The 16,660-nt window shown below is 38.5% G+C and overlaps 1 protein-coding gene across 1 annotated transcript in view; it reads right to left on the bottom strand.

Moving 5' to 3' along the window:
- The window catches only part of LOC122808690 (alpha-2-macroglobulin-like), a 1,814,690-nt gene that overhangs the window by 1,024,332 nt on the left and 773,698 nt on the right, over window positions 1-16,660 (bottom strand). Inside the window, exon 13 of the mRNA XM_044079678.1 lies at window positions 7,282-7,345. Within this exon, the coding sequence (XP_043935613.1) occupies window positions 7,282-7,345 (64 nt within the window). The remainder of the gene's footprint in view (window positions 1-7,281; window positions 7,346-16,660) is intronic.

The following is a 16,660-nucleotide window of genomic DNA, read 5'->3' as shown; positions in this document are numbered from 1 at the left end:
AATTTCCCCCATCAATTTTCATAACAAATAAATACAGTTTCCAGTCTTTTTATATATTTCATATGCTTCAATTAATTCACATATTGCTTCATGACCTATCTTATCAAATGCCTCGGGCATCATTGAAAAGCTAACACAACTTGGCATAAATCCCTATCTCATCAAGTGGGTGGCTAACTGGGTCACTGACAGGACCCTCAAGGTCAAAATAGGCACCTCCACTTTGGACAGCAGACCTGTCACTAGTCAAGTTCCCCAGGGATCAGTCCTGGGACCCCTAGTGTTGGGCATCTACTTCTCAGAGGTCCAGGCAAAGACAAAAGGCCTGTGGCTGACCATGTTTGTGGATGACTGTAAGTTGGGTGCTGTCATTGACACCCCAAATGATGTCAATATACTGTAAGAGTGTCTCATAGCAACTAATGACTGGTGCCAAAGTCATGGCCTCAAGTTAAATGCAAAAGAAAATGTATTATCATACCATTTGGCAGAGCACAGCCCCTACAGATTTCCACATCAATGACAACCCCCTAAACACACAACCTGTGGTGAGAGACCTGGGTACTCAGGTTGATAACAATCTCACATTCAACCATCATACAGTGGCAGTGGTCAGAAAAGCCTTTTACTTGGTTCATCTCATAAGTAAAGGGATTGCATCCAGAAAAAAAGGTTATTGCCTCTCTATAGTATTACCTCATTAGACCAATAATTGAGTATAATGCCCTGTTTTGTATGTACTTCTCCAAACATCTGCACCAAATGGAAAGGCCACATTAATACTACACAAAGAGAAGGTATGGGCTCCAACCCCAGTCCAGTGTAGACGGGCTCAAATTACTATCATGCTACTCGGTATCATACGGGTTGCTCAGACGTGATCTGTCTCACCTACAAGGCAATCTCGGACCCTGCCCAACTAGAGATGCTCCATATTCATAAGTCTAACTGCTCGTGCATTACCCACTCAAAAGGCCTGAATCTAATATGCGACATGAACAATACCTGCTGGAGAGACAGGTTTGTCTCCCAGAAGCTGCCTCGTCTTTGGAATAGATTTCTCATGTATGTCAAACAGAGTACCTCGCTGACCCTCTTCAAGCACAACCTTGATGAGTTGATGGGAAATCACAAATTTGTCCCAGGGGTTCCACCTGTGTCCCTCATTGACAGGGGTGACAAATGCTGACTGAGACTTCTTTTTGGGGATAAACTCTTGCCTTGGCTTGTGAGGGCCCCAAGGCCATTAGCCTAGTAACCTCCTCCTCCACTGCATCACATCTAACCAGTCTTACCTAAATTTTCTATGAAACACATACTTATTTCATTTAATATTAACATTTTCTTTACTTTTCTCCCTTTTAAATCAAGCACACCAGTTCCTATTAATTTATTCAACCTCTTTTGCATCCTTATTTGTATTAGTCTCATAAATATTTTATAATCAATGTCCCCTAAAGTTCTAGGTCTTCAGTCTGTTATGTTGTTCCTTTCATCTTTTTTCCATATAAATGTTATCACTATACTACACATTTCTTCAGGTAATATTCCCTTTATCTAACCATTTACTTAATATTTTACAGGAAATCTCTTTTTCTTCCATCTTCATTTACTTGTAGGCCTCATAATTTAGTCCATGTAATCCCAGTGCTGACTGCATTCTCCTTCTTTTATTACTTTCTGCATTACTTCCACACCAGTCTCCTTTTCCAGTTCTGCCTTAGTAACTTCAGTTATTTTTAAGACTTTATTCCTGCTCTCAGTTTCTTTTTTCACACACCTTTGTTACAAATCTTTTCACTACTTCCATTATTTCTTTTTGTTTATATCTCACATCACCCTGTTCATGATAAATCACATCCATTCATAGGTCTGCAGGTTCACACTAGGCTAGCTACCTTTGTGGGTCATTTTAAGCCTAGCCAATTTCCCTTTCAAAGGTGAGAATCAAGCCTTGTACCTTGCAACTATGAGGTAAACAACCTAACCATTATACAAACACCCAACTTCCTTCTTTTATTATCACTTGATTTCCAAATATAATACCTCGACTTTTTACCTTTTATGAAAAATCTTTGCCTAAATAATAAAGCTTTATTTTTCTCTCTCATTTTGTCATGCAACTTTATTTCTCTCCTACTTATTCTGTTTTCTTTTTTCTCTATTTCTACTTGAAGCTCTTCCATCATTTTATATTACTTTTTATTTTTGTTTTTTTTTTATTCTATTTTCCACCATTAAAACCACATTATCATGCTTTTCATTAAAAACGACCCACCACACGGAATCATTTTAATAAAATTCATTCATTGTCATATGTTCTTCCCATAATTTCATTTTCTCCAACTTCATTTCATATGCCCTACTAACTTCCCCAGTTCATCTTTCTATTCCTTGTTCTTCTTTTATTTCTTTATTCTCATCTGTTCTTGCTCACACAGCTCCATGCTTAGAAAACTCAATCATTTCCACACCTCTTTCGATTTCTTCCATTCCATTAGAATACACTGTATAATCTGTTTTAAATATCCCTCACTGATAGGCCTGTTCCATTTTTCCCTACCTGTAATGCTCTTCATTTTATTATGTCTTTCATTATTGTCACATCTTGTGTTACTTTCCTGTTCTCTGTCCTTAAAATAGAGTTAAAGTCTCCTATCATAATAATAAAAATACTAAAAAAAGAAATGTTTTAGACATCAGACATATTTTCCTATCTGTCATATTTGTGTATGCATAGATTGTCAATAATGTTAGACATTTCTCTTCTTTTCTTATATTACACATCGTCCATCTTCTAATATTTTAATTTCTTCATTTCTTATCAAACTCTGAATATTCTTCATTTCCAACACACTACTTTTTTAAACATCTTGTTTATGTTGTTGTTGTTGTTGTCTTTTGGCTTTTCCCGGTTAGGGATCGCCACAGCAGAACTCCAATCCACTAATGATTGGCAGTAGATTTTGATGGACGCCGAGGTGCCAGCTCAACATTCAACCTTCAATGAAGGCATGCCCATTTATGCATGTCTTTCGAATGCCCACCCAACCACGGGGAGGACATGCACAGTCCACACAGAAGGCACTCCCCTGCACTCCAGCCGAGAATCGAACGGGAGAACCTCTTGCTCGATTCTCGGCTGGAGTGCGGGGGAGTGCCAACATCTTGTTTATAATAAACATAATTTCTAAACCAAAAGTGGTATACAATAGAACAGTAAACTACCAACAAGAAAAATGTATCAAACTGGTAGTCACTAAATCCGCCAACACAATGTAACCAAATAAACAAATTTATCGAGTAACATGTAGGTTTAAAATCAAAAATTGAGTGCTTTTGTCCTACCAAATCCAGGACTTCATCAGAATTTTTTTTTTAACAGTAGAGACTTCCTTATATAGTAATAAGCAAAACCCTTAAATGACTGCAATCACAGTTTGAATTAAAGAAACAGTACACAGTTAAAAGTATTCACCATAAAATACCCCTTTGTAAAATGATGTAAAAAAAATGCAAACTAAAAAATATATATGTATACATATAAACACATCATGAACCTAAAAGGGGAATTGCCATATAAACAACTTTAAAAGTTTAACTATAAAAGCTGCATGGATCTCTTGTTTAAAAAATGGTTGAAGGGAAATGTTATCATTAATGTCAGGGAAACTATGTGCATTTAATTTAACTTGCCAAATAGCTTCCCTTTCCTCTAGCTTATTTTTCATGTCACCCCCCCCCCCCTTGGGTCCCCTTGAATATATTCAAGAATTGCAAAATAAACATTTCTAAAGGTTGAGCAGTTTAGAGAATGCCTATATAGAGTGTTATTATCATTGTGCCTATTGATATTGTTAGGTGCTCATAAATCCTTTTCCTAAGGCACCTTTCAGTTTTGCCAACATAAAACACAGGACAACTGCCACAAACGGAAGATAAACATGTTCTTTTTGTGGCAATTTCCACTAGCAAACCAAACTACAGATTTTAATTAATTTTCCAGTGTTAGCTTATTTGTCTATAAAATGTGGGGACATTGAGAACATGCCCCACATTTAGAAGTTCCTTTAACATTTGATTTAAATTTCTTTTGGTTTCTACATCTTCACATTCTGCTTTGTGATTGGGACCTGTCTTAAAGACAAATGTTGGTTTGTTGCCAACTATTTGCTTATTACTATATAAGGAAGTCTCTACTGTTAAAAAAAATAAATAAATAATCCTGATGAAGTCCTGGATTTGGGAGGATGAAAGCGCTCAATTTTTGTTTTTAAACCTACATGTTACTCAATAAATTTGTTTGTTTGCTTAAACATATAATTTCTGCTTTCACCATCTTACAACACTAATTACCTGATCTGTTACTGCTTCACATTAACACTTAGTATCTTTGTATTACCGCTTTCCTTTCTTTGCTTCTTTTTTTCCAGATTTCATTTTTCTTTTCCTTCTTATAGATTCATAGTTCATAGTTATATACTAGGAAAACTATTACCAGGGCCTTTATAACCCTAGTCATGCAATCCAACCCATGTATCATGGGTGTATATTAGGAGGGGGGTTCATACTTAGGAAGTTTCTAGAGGTTATGTTGGGATGAGGGGTATGTTGGTTTGAGCATTACTGTTTGCCTCTGTCTATCAGAGACATTGGGACCAGACCCAGGATGAATTTTTTCAATTTCCCATCCAATAGTCAGTGTTATGCTTAAGTAGGGTCAGGAATACACTCTGCTTCACATGGATGAATAACCTGTTCCAGAGCATGTGGATCTTCTGAGACACACATCTGTCTCACCAACATGTCTTATTATGTCACAAGTATAATTTAAGTCCTTGGATCTAGTGGTTCTGATGCTGTTTGTTTTGCATATGTGCAAAAGGTCCATCAGAGCTGGATCTGAAGATGCCTTGCATGCCAGGCACAGATTACCTCTCAGTAATCTGTAGGGACAGAGGAGAGATAGAACTTTAAGGTGATCCATATAGGACAATGTTTTATACCCTGGATTCTACAGGTAAGGAACCTTTGTGGGTGTTCCACCTATTATATATGTTTGGTCAGGTACATGCTAAAGAGGGCATTATGCTCAATGATGACCCTGATAAGGGCCAGGTAAGTTGGCACTATGACTTTCTTGGACCTGGAAGCCATACCCACTTGGACCTGGACACCATACCCATACCTATAAGGTGGGAGACAGAACGATTACTTTGACCACATGTTGGTCAAAAGTCAGTTTACTATCTACATATGTTAATATATCCCTGACTACCAGGTCAACTGTTAGGGGTCTCTTATTCATGCAGTAATTAGCCTGGGTGTCAGTTTTCCCAAAAGGCAGTACAATGCATTTCTTGGCATTGAGTTTTAGTCCTTGACTTTGGCACCAATCATTTGTCTGTGTTAGATCATCTTGTAAGATGTTTGTGTCATGAGTGAATCTATGATAGCTTCCAATTTGTAGTCATATGTGAACTTGGTCAGCTAAATGGTCTTAACATTAGCCTTTTCTCTAAGAAGATTCCAAATAAGAAAGGGCTCAGCATGAAGCCCTGAGATACCCCACTAGTAACCAGTCTCTTGGTGGAGGTGGTATTACCAATCATGACTTCTTGGGTCCTGTCTATGAGCCAGCTGGCAATCCAACAAATTATATAGGGGTTTATGCCCAGTTTGATGAGTTTGTCAACTATACCTAAGTGGCACACTGTATTAAATGCCTTAGCTAGGTCCAAAGGTCCAAGTAGGCAGTATGCAACTGCTTATCCCTTATCCAGTGCCTTGATGACCTTCTCAGAGACATCTACCAGGTTTATTAGGTGTGATCTTTCCTTGACAAAGCCAAACTGGGTTGGGTCTAGTGTCTGAAGGTTGAATATATCTTTGTCAATCATTTCCATGATAATTCATTAATGACTGTGCATATTAGACTAGACAGACTAATATGACTGCAGTTTTCAGGTCGGTTGATGGTCCACCCACGTGAAGTGGGATAACAGCTGCAGTCCTCCATCCTTGGGGGTACAAAGCCTGTTTTGGGACTATAGTTGAAAAGAGGCTCATGTGGTCCAGATAAGTCATGTTTCCAGCCATTTAGAAGGCATACTGAGATATTGTTGCAGCCTACTAAGGGTTTTTGGCCTTGGTGAGTGCCACCAGAACTTGCTGCCTGTTAATAGTGGGGGAGGGGTTATGTTAGTAGATATTTCATGGAAGGTGGCAGAGAGGGAGCGGAGTTTGATGCTTAAGCTGAATTTGTCAGCCAGCAAATTCACTATGTCACTCTGCTCAGTGAAGGTGACACCAGTGACCACCAATTCAGCACACTGATGTGCACTACCTTTGAGTTTTGAGACATAGCAGTAGAAGGCCTAGTGGTTGGCTTTAGCCTGTGAGGCTATCTTGACCTCATAACTGGCCTTTTTCGGCTTAATTAATTATTCCTTTTAGTTTCCTGTTTAGTTTAATTAGAGAGCTTCTATAATTATGGGAGTTACTCTTCCTGATTTTAGCCATGATTTTTTTCATGTTGCTGAATACTCTGTTAAGGTTAGGATTCTACCAGTGTGGTTTGTTTTTAGAGTGTGTGTTTAGGCTTACTTCTAATAGGTATAACTGCCTCTATGCAGCCATTTATATGATTTTACAGGGTCTCTTTGAACAATTCCAGATAGGTTTTTGTGAACTTGGGGTTGTGAGGGTATTGAATTTTGACAAACTATCACTTAATAGGGTGTAGTGTGGTGTTCCTTTTACAGGTTTTGTTGGGGTTACTGAGTTGATTTTTGTTCCAAAGGAGAAAGCTTTGTGGTCTGGGCTCACCAAGACATGAGCCAGGGATTGGGGAGGTGCAGCACTCTCCCACATTGATGAGTACCAGATTCATTATGTCTGAACCTCTGATGGGTCTGTGCACTATCTGGTCAAGGGTATTGGCAGCATATTTTTCCCAGTCTATAGAGGGGTATTTAAAGGTTCCCATGAATAGGGGATTTGGTTTAACAGTAAATGTCTCTACTAGGTCTAGGTATGAGCTCTTGGATTCTAGGGACATAGATGGCGACCTATAGCTTGCTAGAATATAATATGGGACTTTGTCTATAGTGATTTGCACACTGATATATTTCAGGGCATCATCTTGTTTTAACCACATGGAGTTGTACTTGTTGTTAACGTAGATTGAGACTCCGCCCTTGTCTGTGCAGCTGATGTGTTAACTGAGCTGAATACAAATATTCAAGGCTAAGGGCATTAAAATAGGTGTTGGATACTTACGTCCTTCTCTTCCAGCTTCAGTTGATTTTCGACCAGCTACAACAATGTTCCTATTTGCTGTAACCTGATTGAGAAAGAGATTTAACTGTTATTGTCAATCTGCATATTGTGAGCAGAAACATTAATTTTACATGGAACATATTCATATAAATTCAGTGAATACCCTGAGTAAGGGGGGGGCATTTAATTGGCAATGCAGTTTTACACAGTATTTTTCTATTCCTTTAATGGGATTTACTACAGTTTTCTACAAACATAAAGGAGAGTCTTGGCACTGTGAGACCACTGAATTTAGTGGTGCCAAAAGTAACTTTTGAATAGCTAACTTCTCTGACAACTTTTGTTTATCACACTCACTAAGCAAGGATATATCCATCTGCAACCCTTATGAAGTAACGCAATATTTATTACCCATCAAGTCACCATAGCTTAGGTATAAGCTTAATAGAACATCTGTTTCCTTTCAAATAGGTGCTTTTTTTGCAGTATCAGGAAACATTAATATTTTGCAAAAAAATAGTAATATGTGTATAAATCTTTCATTTAAACATATAATTTATTAAAGTTGCTAGTTTTCTTGATGGTGATAATAATGAAACAAAGAAACATGACACAGCAAATATAGACTGTAAATAGTTTTTGTTTTATTTTTTATTTGGTGTACAGAGTTACTTGCAATAGAATTTAGACTGTATATATTAATAAGATTAACTAGTGCCACAGCATAGAGGGATAAAGCCAGACTAGTAGTCAGGTGACCTGGGCTCAATTAGTGACCTGAGCATCTGCGGGAGAATGGGAGTGCCTATCTTGAGAGAAGGTATACAAGTTTGCACACCTCATGGTACATTTCTAGCAGAGTGAGGGGGTAATGCAGAGGGATTGGCTGAATTATCACAAAGACTGGACAATATAGTAGAACAACCATTTGTAAGTCTGTTGCAGGACATCCTGGGTGTGTGGAAATGGTTGCAAATGTCAGGACAAAAACACAAAAGACTGTACCATTATTATTATAATACTGCAGCAATATCCTTAATCTCCTCACTGGCCCTGAATGTGTGTCAGGATTAGACCAAGGGAAACCAAGGTGGGTTCATTACACCCAACAAATGAAAGGGGTACATGGGAGCAAACTGAGAGTTTGCTATAAAAGCTAAAAATGCATATGAGAAAATTGTTTAATGCAATGCTTGTGAATAATTTATTTATAGATATGCATAAGTTCATGTTTTAAGATATGGAAAATTAATAAAGTTCATTTAAAAATATTGGCAATCAATACTAGGGTCCACCAATATTATCACACATTTAACTTGACTAAAGGTGGAAAAAACACAAATAAATATTTTGCAGAAATTACAAAACACTTTAACTAGAAGAAACAGGCTGTTCTGCTAGTATTATTTTACTTTTCCATAGCACAAAACACTTGACAAAAAATGATCAAAAGTGACCATAAATGGGATTCAGAATTGACTTACTATAAAAAAAAACAAGTCCCAAAGAAACACCAAAAAATTATAAGGAACCAATCAGTGTAAAAACTTTCTTAAAACAATGAAACTACTCATCAACATTTAAATTGACTACATCAGATATCCCAGTTGTTCATTACAATTTTCTTGCTGTTTTTTGAATATGCAACTTTAAAACTCATGACTCTATTTAAGTTTTATTGTACCGTGTAATCTAAATAGTGTTGCATCAAGATTTCTCCCAGGGACACCACTGAAAATAGGCGTTTGGTTCATCTGGACTCCTTCCAGTTACAAATTGTATAACTAAATATTCATTATTCATTGGGTCCAGGGTACCAAAATTGAAGAGGAATCAAGCTTCTGACTCCCTTAAGGATTCAGAGACATCATCTTGTTTTTGATGTCAGGCATAACAAAACATGTTAACAATTTCTGTTTTTGAAGAATGTGCACTGAGGTGAGAAGATCCCCATTTCTGTTGTTTTCAGCATGTTTCAATAATCTGTCTAATGCTACACTTAATCTCTGCCATGCAGAAAATCCAGTGGGGATATGTCAACACTTAAGTCAGATATTTATTCTGGCTGGTATACCACAACCTCTTGACAAACAGCTAGCCATTGATTTTATTATTTCCTTCCAAAGAAACAAACAGGCATATGGAATACTTTCCACATTCATATACATCAGGTTCAACATCTGCGGTGGTGCAGCAGTAGCGTTTTGCCTCACAGCCTTCTGGCATGTCCTCCCCACGGTTGGGTGGGCGTTCGAAAGACATGCGTAAATGGGCGTGCCTTTGTTGAAGGTTGAACGTCGAGCTGGCACCTCGGCGTTTGTCAAAATCTATTGCCAATCATTAGCGGACAGGAGTTCCGCTGTGGTGACCCATAACCAGGAAAAGCCAAAAGACAACAACAACATATATCAAGTTCAACTGAAAGTACCTCTCCAAGCCACTTGTTCCTGACTATGGACCTGCAAACTCCTTATATTCATCAATGAACATTTAACATTTCTTCTGTGATTTAATACCTGTCTAAAAAAACTATCATTCAACAGACCTTTAGACAATGCAGTGGTGCAGAGGTTTGTGTTGTTGCATCACAGCAAGAGGTTCTCTGGTTTGATTCTCAGCTGGAGTGCCTTCTGTGTGAAATCTGCATGTCCTCCCTGTGTTCATGTGGGTTTCCTCTGGGTGCTCCAGTTTTCTCCCAAGTTACAAAGACATGCATCTGGAGGGTTTTTCTCTCCGCAGGCCTTCACTGAAAATTGGCTTGTTACAAGTTGGACTTTCCCAGTAAACAAATATTTAATAAAAAAATAAATCTTACCACTTTTCAAAACATGAAACTATCTTTACAATATTAGAAAAAAGTAATAACAAAGCATATACTCCTCAGCTGCTCAGAAAATATTTCTCCTCCTCCTCCTCCCAATTGTCCCACTCCACCTTCTTCTCCTCCTTCTAGGAGGGCTCTGTCTCACCAAGGGTGCCCTTTTTATTGCAGCTTCCCTATTATATGCTTTCTCCAGGCATTGCCTATTGTAACTCCTCTGTTGCAATCTGCTGGGGATTTCTTTGGAAACCTTCCTGTACTCACCATTGTCTTTTCACCGGGATCAGAAAGAGTCAATATATTTCTAGTAAGCACTATTAGACTCCATAAACGTGCTGCAAGCCATACCCTTCTTATGTAAAGTGGACACCAAATAATCCCTACTATAAAACTTAATATAAAGAAATTTAATCCTCTGATGTTCTTTATTTGTGAAATTTCACACTTATGCTCCAAAGGTTTTAACTCAATTTATAAGATGAAAATATGTGCAAACAATGTTTTGGAAAAGGGATGTGCAATGGTTTCATAAACCTAAGGAATAGGTGGAGGTTTTATATATCTTAGCTACACGACCCTTCATATCGGTTATTGGTGAAAGAGCCTTTTCTTGACTAGGACCTGCTACAAGAAATCATTTACCTGCTCAAGACACCAATCAAAAAGAATTAACACCTTTTAAAACCAGTCTAAAAGAACATCTACTCAGGGAAAATTGATGTACTTGCTTGTGACATTGACTAACGGATAAAAAAAAATGTCCACTTATCCATGTTAACTCATCCTGCTATTTGCAAAACTAAATGAATATGTTAAAATGTTTGTGCTATGAATGTAAGTGTACTTAAGGCTTCTGTACATATCATATACATAACTTTCACTCATATTTTCTTTGCATATCTATCATTACAATGTACCAGCTCTTGTATATATTGATCTCCCTGCATTTCTGTAAACTTGTCTGCAAATAGTTTCTGTTGGCTCCTATGAGCCGGGGTCATGACTGAAAAAGGTCTGTCAACAAACTCAGTTACCTGGTTAAAAAATTGACTTAAATCAATAAACACACACACACACACAAACACGCACACACACACACACACACACACACACACACACACACACACACACACACACACACACACGCGCGCGAAAACAGAGACACTTAGAAAACATACTACGTGGTGACCTAGAAAAATGTTAATCACGGTGAAAACAGCATAATGCCTTCATCAAAGTTCACATTTGCTACCTTCTTGTTTTAATTTTGATTAAATATCTGTATCACTCTATCCCAAGTATATTAAATTTATCACTGACAGCCCTGCATACAGTATGCCTCAAACAAGAAAACCAAAGGTGCTGACTAACTAAAGAATTAGGTACAGCTGTGTGTTTCCTGTGGGGATTAATTGCAACATAGGCTGATTACTGCAAACTATGTTGATGTTGCTGTTTATATGGCCAAGGATGTACAGTGGTATTCGAAAACAAATAGTGCTGTGTAAATACAAGTTCTTATATGAAATGCAGACTTCCTCAAAGCCATAAAGATGAAAAAAAATATCTGAAACTCAGACATATGAAAATATTAATTTTGCTTTTTAGGGGGGCAAGTTCCCTCGACCAACCCTGATGTGGTATTGGAGGGCAACACCCCGAACCACCTGAACTTACATATGCCAAATCCATAGTACACCAACTCAAAAAAGGGAAACATATCCTAAAACAAGTGAATCATTAACAGCGAACACTAGAGACTGCACCAGCAACGATTTCCTATGGGAAACGGCATTTGCCATTATGGTGTTCATCTTTTTTGATGTGTGCTACTGACGCTTGAGCAATTTCACCTGCAGCATTTGTAGGAGAGCCATAAATGCATCCTTGCAGAGTCTGACTGAATGCATACAGCATTACAACACTCAGGCTTTGATGTTTTTGCAAATTGCTTTACTTATACAAAAATAGTAATAAGGAACAATAAAGCAACAGACACGGTATTGACACTTCTATAAGCAGACACAGAAACCTAGCCAAACAGCTAACATCTTCAGAGACATAGAAGAAAGGCTAAGAATTTTAACAGAAAATAATATCAAGAGCATAAAAAAAAAGATTTCTTACTATAGTATCAAAATGTATTTCCCACACAAAAAAATCCTAGCTTTCTAAAACACTGCTTCCATATAATGTTCTTAAAACAGTCCAGTAACCTGCGTTCATTTAGGAAAAGATGCAGGGTTAACTCTTTTGAGATTTTTTTTCAGATTTTAAAGATTAGTTATTAACATGCAAAGGGGGAATTAGAGAGGGGGGTCTGAAACTCATTGCATGGGCATTTAAGACATAGATTATTGCTAATACTGTAAATCGAGTTTGGGATGAGGAATGAACAGTAAGAAAAAGAGATCATGATTTCATGGTGGCCTTTCATTAATATTACATTCAAGCAGACAGGACCAGGATGGTAGCCAATGTTATATGGCTGCCCTTAGCAAGTAGTTTACAGAAGAAGGAGTAAAACTGGCTGGGATAATATCATAACCTAAAGGAGCAAAACGTGGTTTAAAATCAGGTAAAGGAGTTAGGGTAATTGGATTCCCTAAGGAATTCTACAGTTGAATAGAAAAGCAAATAACACCTTCTTTTGGTTACTATTTATAATAATATTGTAAAATATGGTGACATAAATGAATAGTCAGTGAAGTGGTTATAGTGGTATCATGAAAAACTATAGAAGCTTGTCTACAAATCAATAATTTTAGACCAATTTTATTATTAAATATTGATGTTAAAATACTGGCAAAAGTACTAGCTAAAATGCTGCAGACAATACTCTCCCATATCATAGAAGAGGAATAAAATGGGTTTGTTTCGGCAAGACAGTATCCAAGAACTGGTGAAATATAGTACCCTATCTGTATCAGATTAGTGGGGGCAAAATGGACCAGGGATAATATTTTTTCATTATAAAAGGCATTTGATTCTGTTAACTGAAATGTTCTATTTACATTATTAAAAGAGAGAGGTTTCAAAGAGGTGTACCCTAAGGGGCTAGAGTGGTTATACCCAAAGCTTGGTTTTAGAGTTTGAATAAATGTAGGTAGGGTTAGCAGAGTGGGGAAGCATTGGCGGGGGGGGGGTTAGACAAGGTTGTCAGGTATTTCCAGGATTATCTTTACTAGTTATGGAGGAGCTGACTTATAGAATAAGGAGTTTCTCAGTGGAAAAGACAAAGTGCGCTGGGATTCACCATACCCTTTATTTATTTATGGATAACTATTTACTAATTAGTAGTGATATAGAATATATAATGGAGGGAAGATTAGTGTCAATGCACTAGCCACAAGTCAATAACCATAAATTAGTTATACTTAGCATCAGGAAATTAATAGGAGATAGATGTCTCTTGGGATTGCAGAAAAAATATTCCAAAATATCTGGGACTCTCACTAGGTAAAACATGGATGGAGACATGAGATAAAAAAAAAACTGTCCCTTCTGGTTGAAAAGGTTAAGATGGACTGGGGAAAAATACTACACCCTTTCAGACTGTTTCAGGTTGGGCCAAGGCTGTTGGGTAATGGTGCTTCCACATGTATTGTTTGCAGCACAAAATATGCCAGTGCCTTTGTTTCATCCAGAGTTGACAGTCAGTAACACCAATGGATGTTAGCATTTACTGATTGCATTCCCCAGAGTATCCTACTGATTAGCCAAGGACAACAACTGTCTGGGGAACAGACCAAACATATGAGCCATGCAGCTGGACTGTGTCTAGGCCTTTGGACAGTGTAGAGGTATGACCGCAGTGATGAAACAGAATGGAAATCCCCTGACAGCTGCCAAACATGTCACCCAGCACTTTATGAAGCATAGTAAGACCAACATGACACTCCCCCACATCACCTCTGGGCAATTACTCATGTATATTCAAATATAGCATGCACTAGGGGGATGGAGCTGTAGTGAAAAGCAAAGAGTGGTGCAAAAATGTCCACCCAAAAACATTTGCACCACAGTCACAGCAACATACCAGTACCCAGAATGAACTCTATAGTAGAACGACTGTCTGAACAAACATACCCTGATTGCCAGTCACACACTACACCAACATATACTGGCCCAGTTCACAGTGTACTGGGAATCCTGAGGTGTAACAGGACATTTCACAGTCAGCCCCTATAAGCATACAGACATGACAGACCGCCAGCAGCTGAAGTAGCATGCAGAGTCAGATAGGTAAAGGATGTGTGGCACTCACATCTGCCACTTTCTATACCCAGCCCAACAAACATCTACACACAACACTGCTACACAATCTTGTCAGTCTGTTCACAATGGCTAGACAGACATAACTGTCACATGTACAGATTTACACAGAATTACTAGGGTGTGGAACCATAATCCGCATGATAACTAGAATGCATTGGTAATTAATGAGTGCAGGACATCTAATGGTGGTACAAACTGAAACAGTAACTGGTGTTACATGTGTTGTTGAAACATAACATCCCTGAAGGATATGATGTCTAATCTGTGGACAATATGCCAGTTGAGAGGTATGTCAGAGGCATATCACTGTCAGATGTCAAGTCACCCAAATGCATGTCCAGATGAACCCTGTCAATCCAGCAATCCTCCATGTGTATAACAGCACTAATGACATAATATCTGGCTGTCTCCACATGTCTTGTCCTCTGAGGTATTTCCACCTACTGTCTGTGAAGCTGTAGCCCCCACATCTCCATAATGTCCCCCACACAGGCAAGGAAAATGGGCAAGGCCCACATGAAGGGCATCCCATATCTTGGAACTAGCAGCAGTGTCCAGGCCCATACCACAATACTGTGTGGGCACCTACATAGCTTTATGGCCTCAGCAATACTCGACAGGACACCATCAACCCCTCAAGGTAGGCTGAACACCTGTGGTGGACAGCAGCAATACATAGCTACCATCATAGGTGGCAATAATTGCAGGATGGGCAAAGAAGGAAAAGGTGCCACACTGGAAGCCATGTCACCTTGTTCTGCACAAACAAGTAAGGTCACAGGTGATGTACCCTAAGGCTGTCTTTGAGTGCAAACTGGAGACATCCACCAAGGCAAATCACTAGGTCTTCCAGACATGTGTCTGCAGTTCCAGAGGCAACACACATATCTGCTCTGTAGTGGTGGTCAATAACACCACATACACATATGCCTTGGATATAGGCATTCAGCTGCTGACAGGTGAAGTGTAAACATCACCCCCTGTCCCCTCATAGGTACACATGTTCTTGTACAGCACCTGCCTCCCTTTCCTCATGATCAGAAAGCAGGTCTGTAATGCCCTCTCAAAGGCAACACATAGAGTTCTCCATAGGCCTGATACCATTCCTGGCTGCATCCTACATGAACACAGGCATGGGCTGTCAGACCCATTTTGTAGTGTAGTCAACCACAGCCTAAGCACTGGTGTCATCCCCTCTGCACAGAGGACAGACAGAAAGTTGCTAGAAAACAGGTTATGCATTAGCATTAATGCTCAGAAGGATACAAGTATGAAACTGAAATGTATGCCATAATGTCATGACTGCAGTCCTCAATGACATGGCCAAAAACCTCAATACTCTCCATTTAATATAGTAATATAATATTAATATCCAATAAGTGATAAATAAAAATATCCAGATCAAATCCCCAAACCAAGATAGTGTGGTGGTCAAAGTCCCAGCTTTGCATGCTGGTGTACACACTTTGAGTAATACAACAGGCAATCCAAATTTACATGGGAAAGCAGTGTTATAGTGCTATGTTCATATTAAAATATGCAGTAAGTTATTTTTGTCGCCCAGGGTATTGTAGCTGGTGTAAAATGGATGCGTGAGTGCATATAATGTGAAAACACCCATGTATACATGTGTCCCCTACAGTATAGTTACACCCCTTGCTACTGTAATGAAAGCACATACAGACATGTCATGTAATGGAAATCATATGCACTTAATAAATAAAGTCATTAGTGTGATATATTAGGAGAATAAACTGTGAGCAATAGTTAGCAATGTTCAGCTATGTTAAGCAGGTTTATAAACACATTTCTGTTGTCTTCACCTCTCTCTGGGATCTGATTGTCCAAACTTACCTCCAAATTCTTACAAATGCACAGCTGTTGCTGTATAATAAATGGACAGCTATGGACCTCCTGTACACCTGTCCTGCACATCCGTAGCTTTCATATCGTTCTTCCCTCTGCGTGCCCCTTTTCCATCACTTTCCTATCACCCCATTATCTTTTCTTTTAAAAAATTAGTGTGGGTATAAGCATGAGTAAGAGCAACAAACTTACCAGCACTGCCATGTCTTGAACCCAGAGCCCTGTACACCATAGTCAGTACAATGTACCACTACACAATCTGAGCTGCAGAAATTGCTGAAGCTTTTGCCAACATATGCTATGTCAACAGTGGGGAAAAGATTCACTGAAAGCACAATTCAATGAAAACTCAATTCACTGAAACACATTTTACTGAAAGATATATATGGCCTTTTCCCCACTATAGTGTGACCC

The sequence above is a fragment of the Protopterus annectens genome, chromosome 8.part0, assembly GCF_019279795.1.
Source record: "Protopterus annectens isolate FY-2018-M chromosome 8.part0, PAN1.0, whole genome shotgun sequence".
NCBI lineage: Eukaryota > Metazoa > Chordata > Ceratodontiformes > Protopteridae > Protopterus > Protopterus annectens.
The sequence above is the reverse complement of the archived record's forward strand: the minus strand, read 5'-3'. Positions and strand labels throughout refer to the sequence as shown.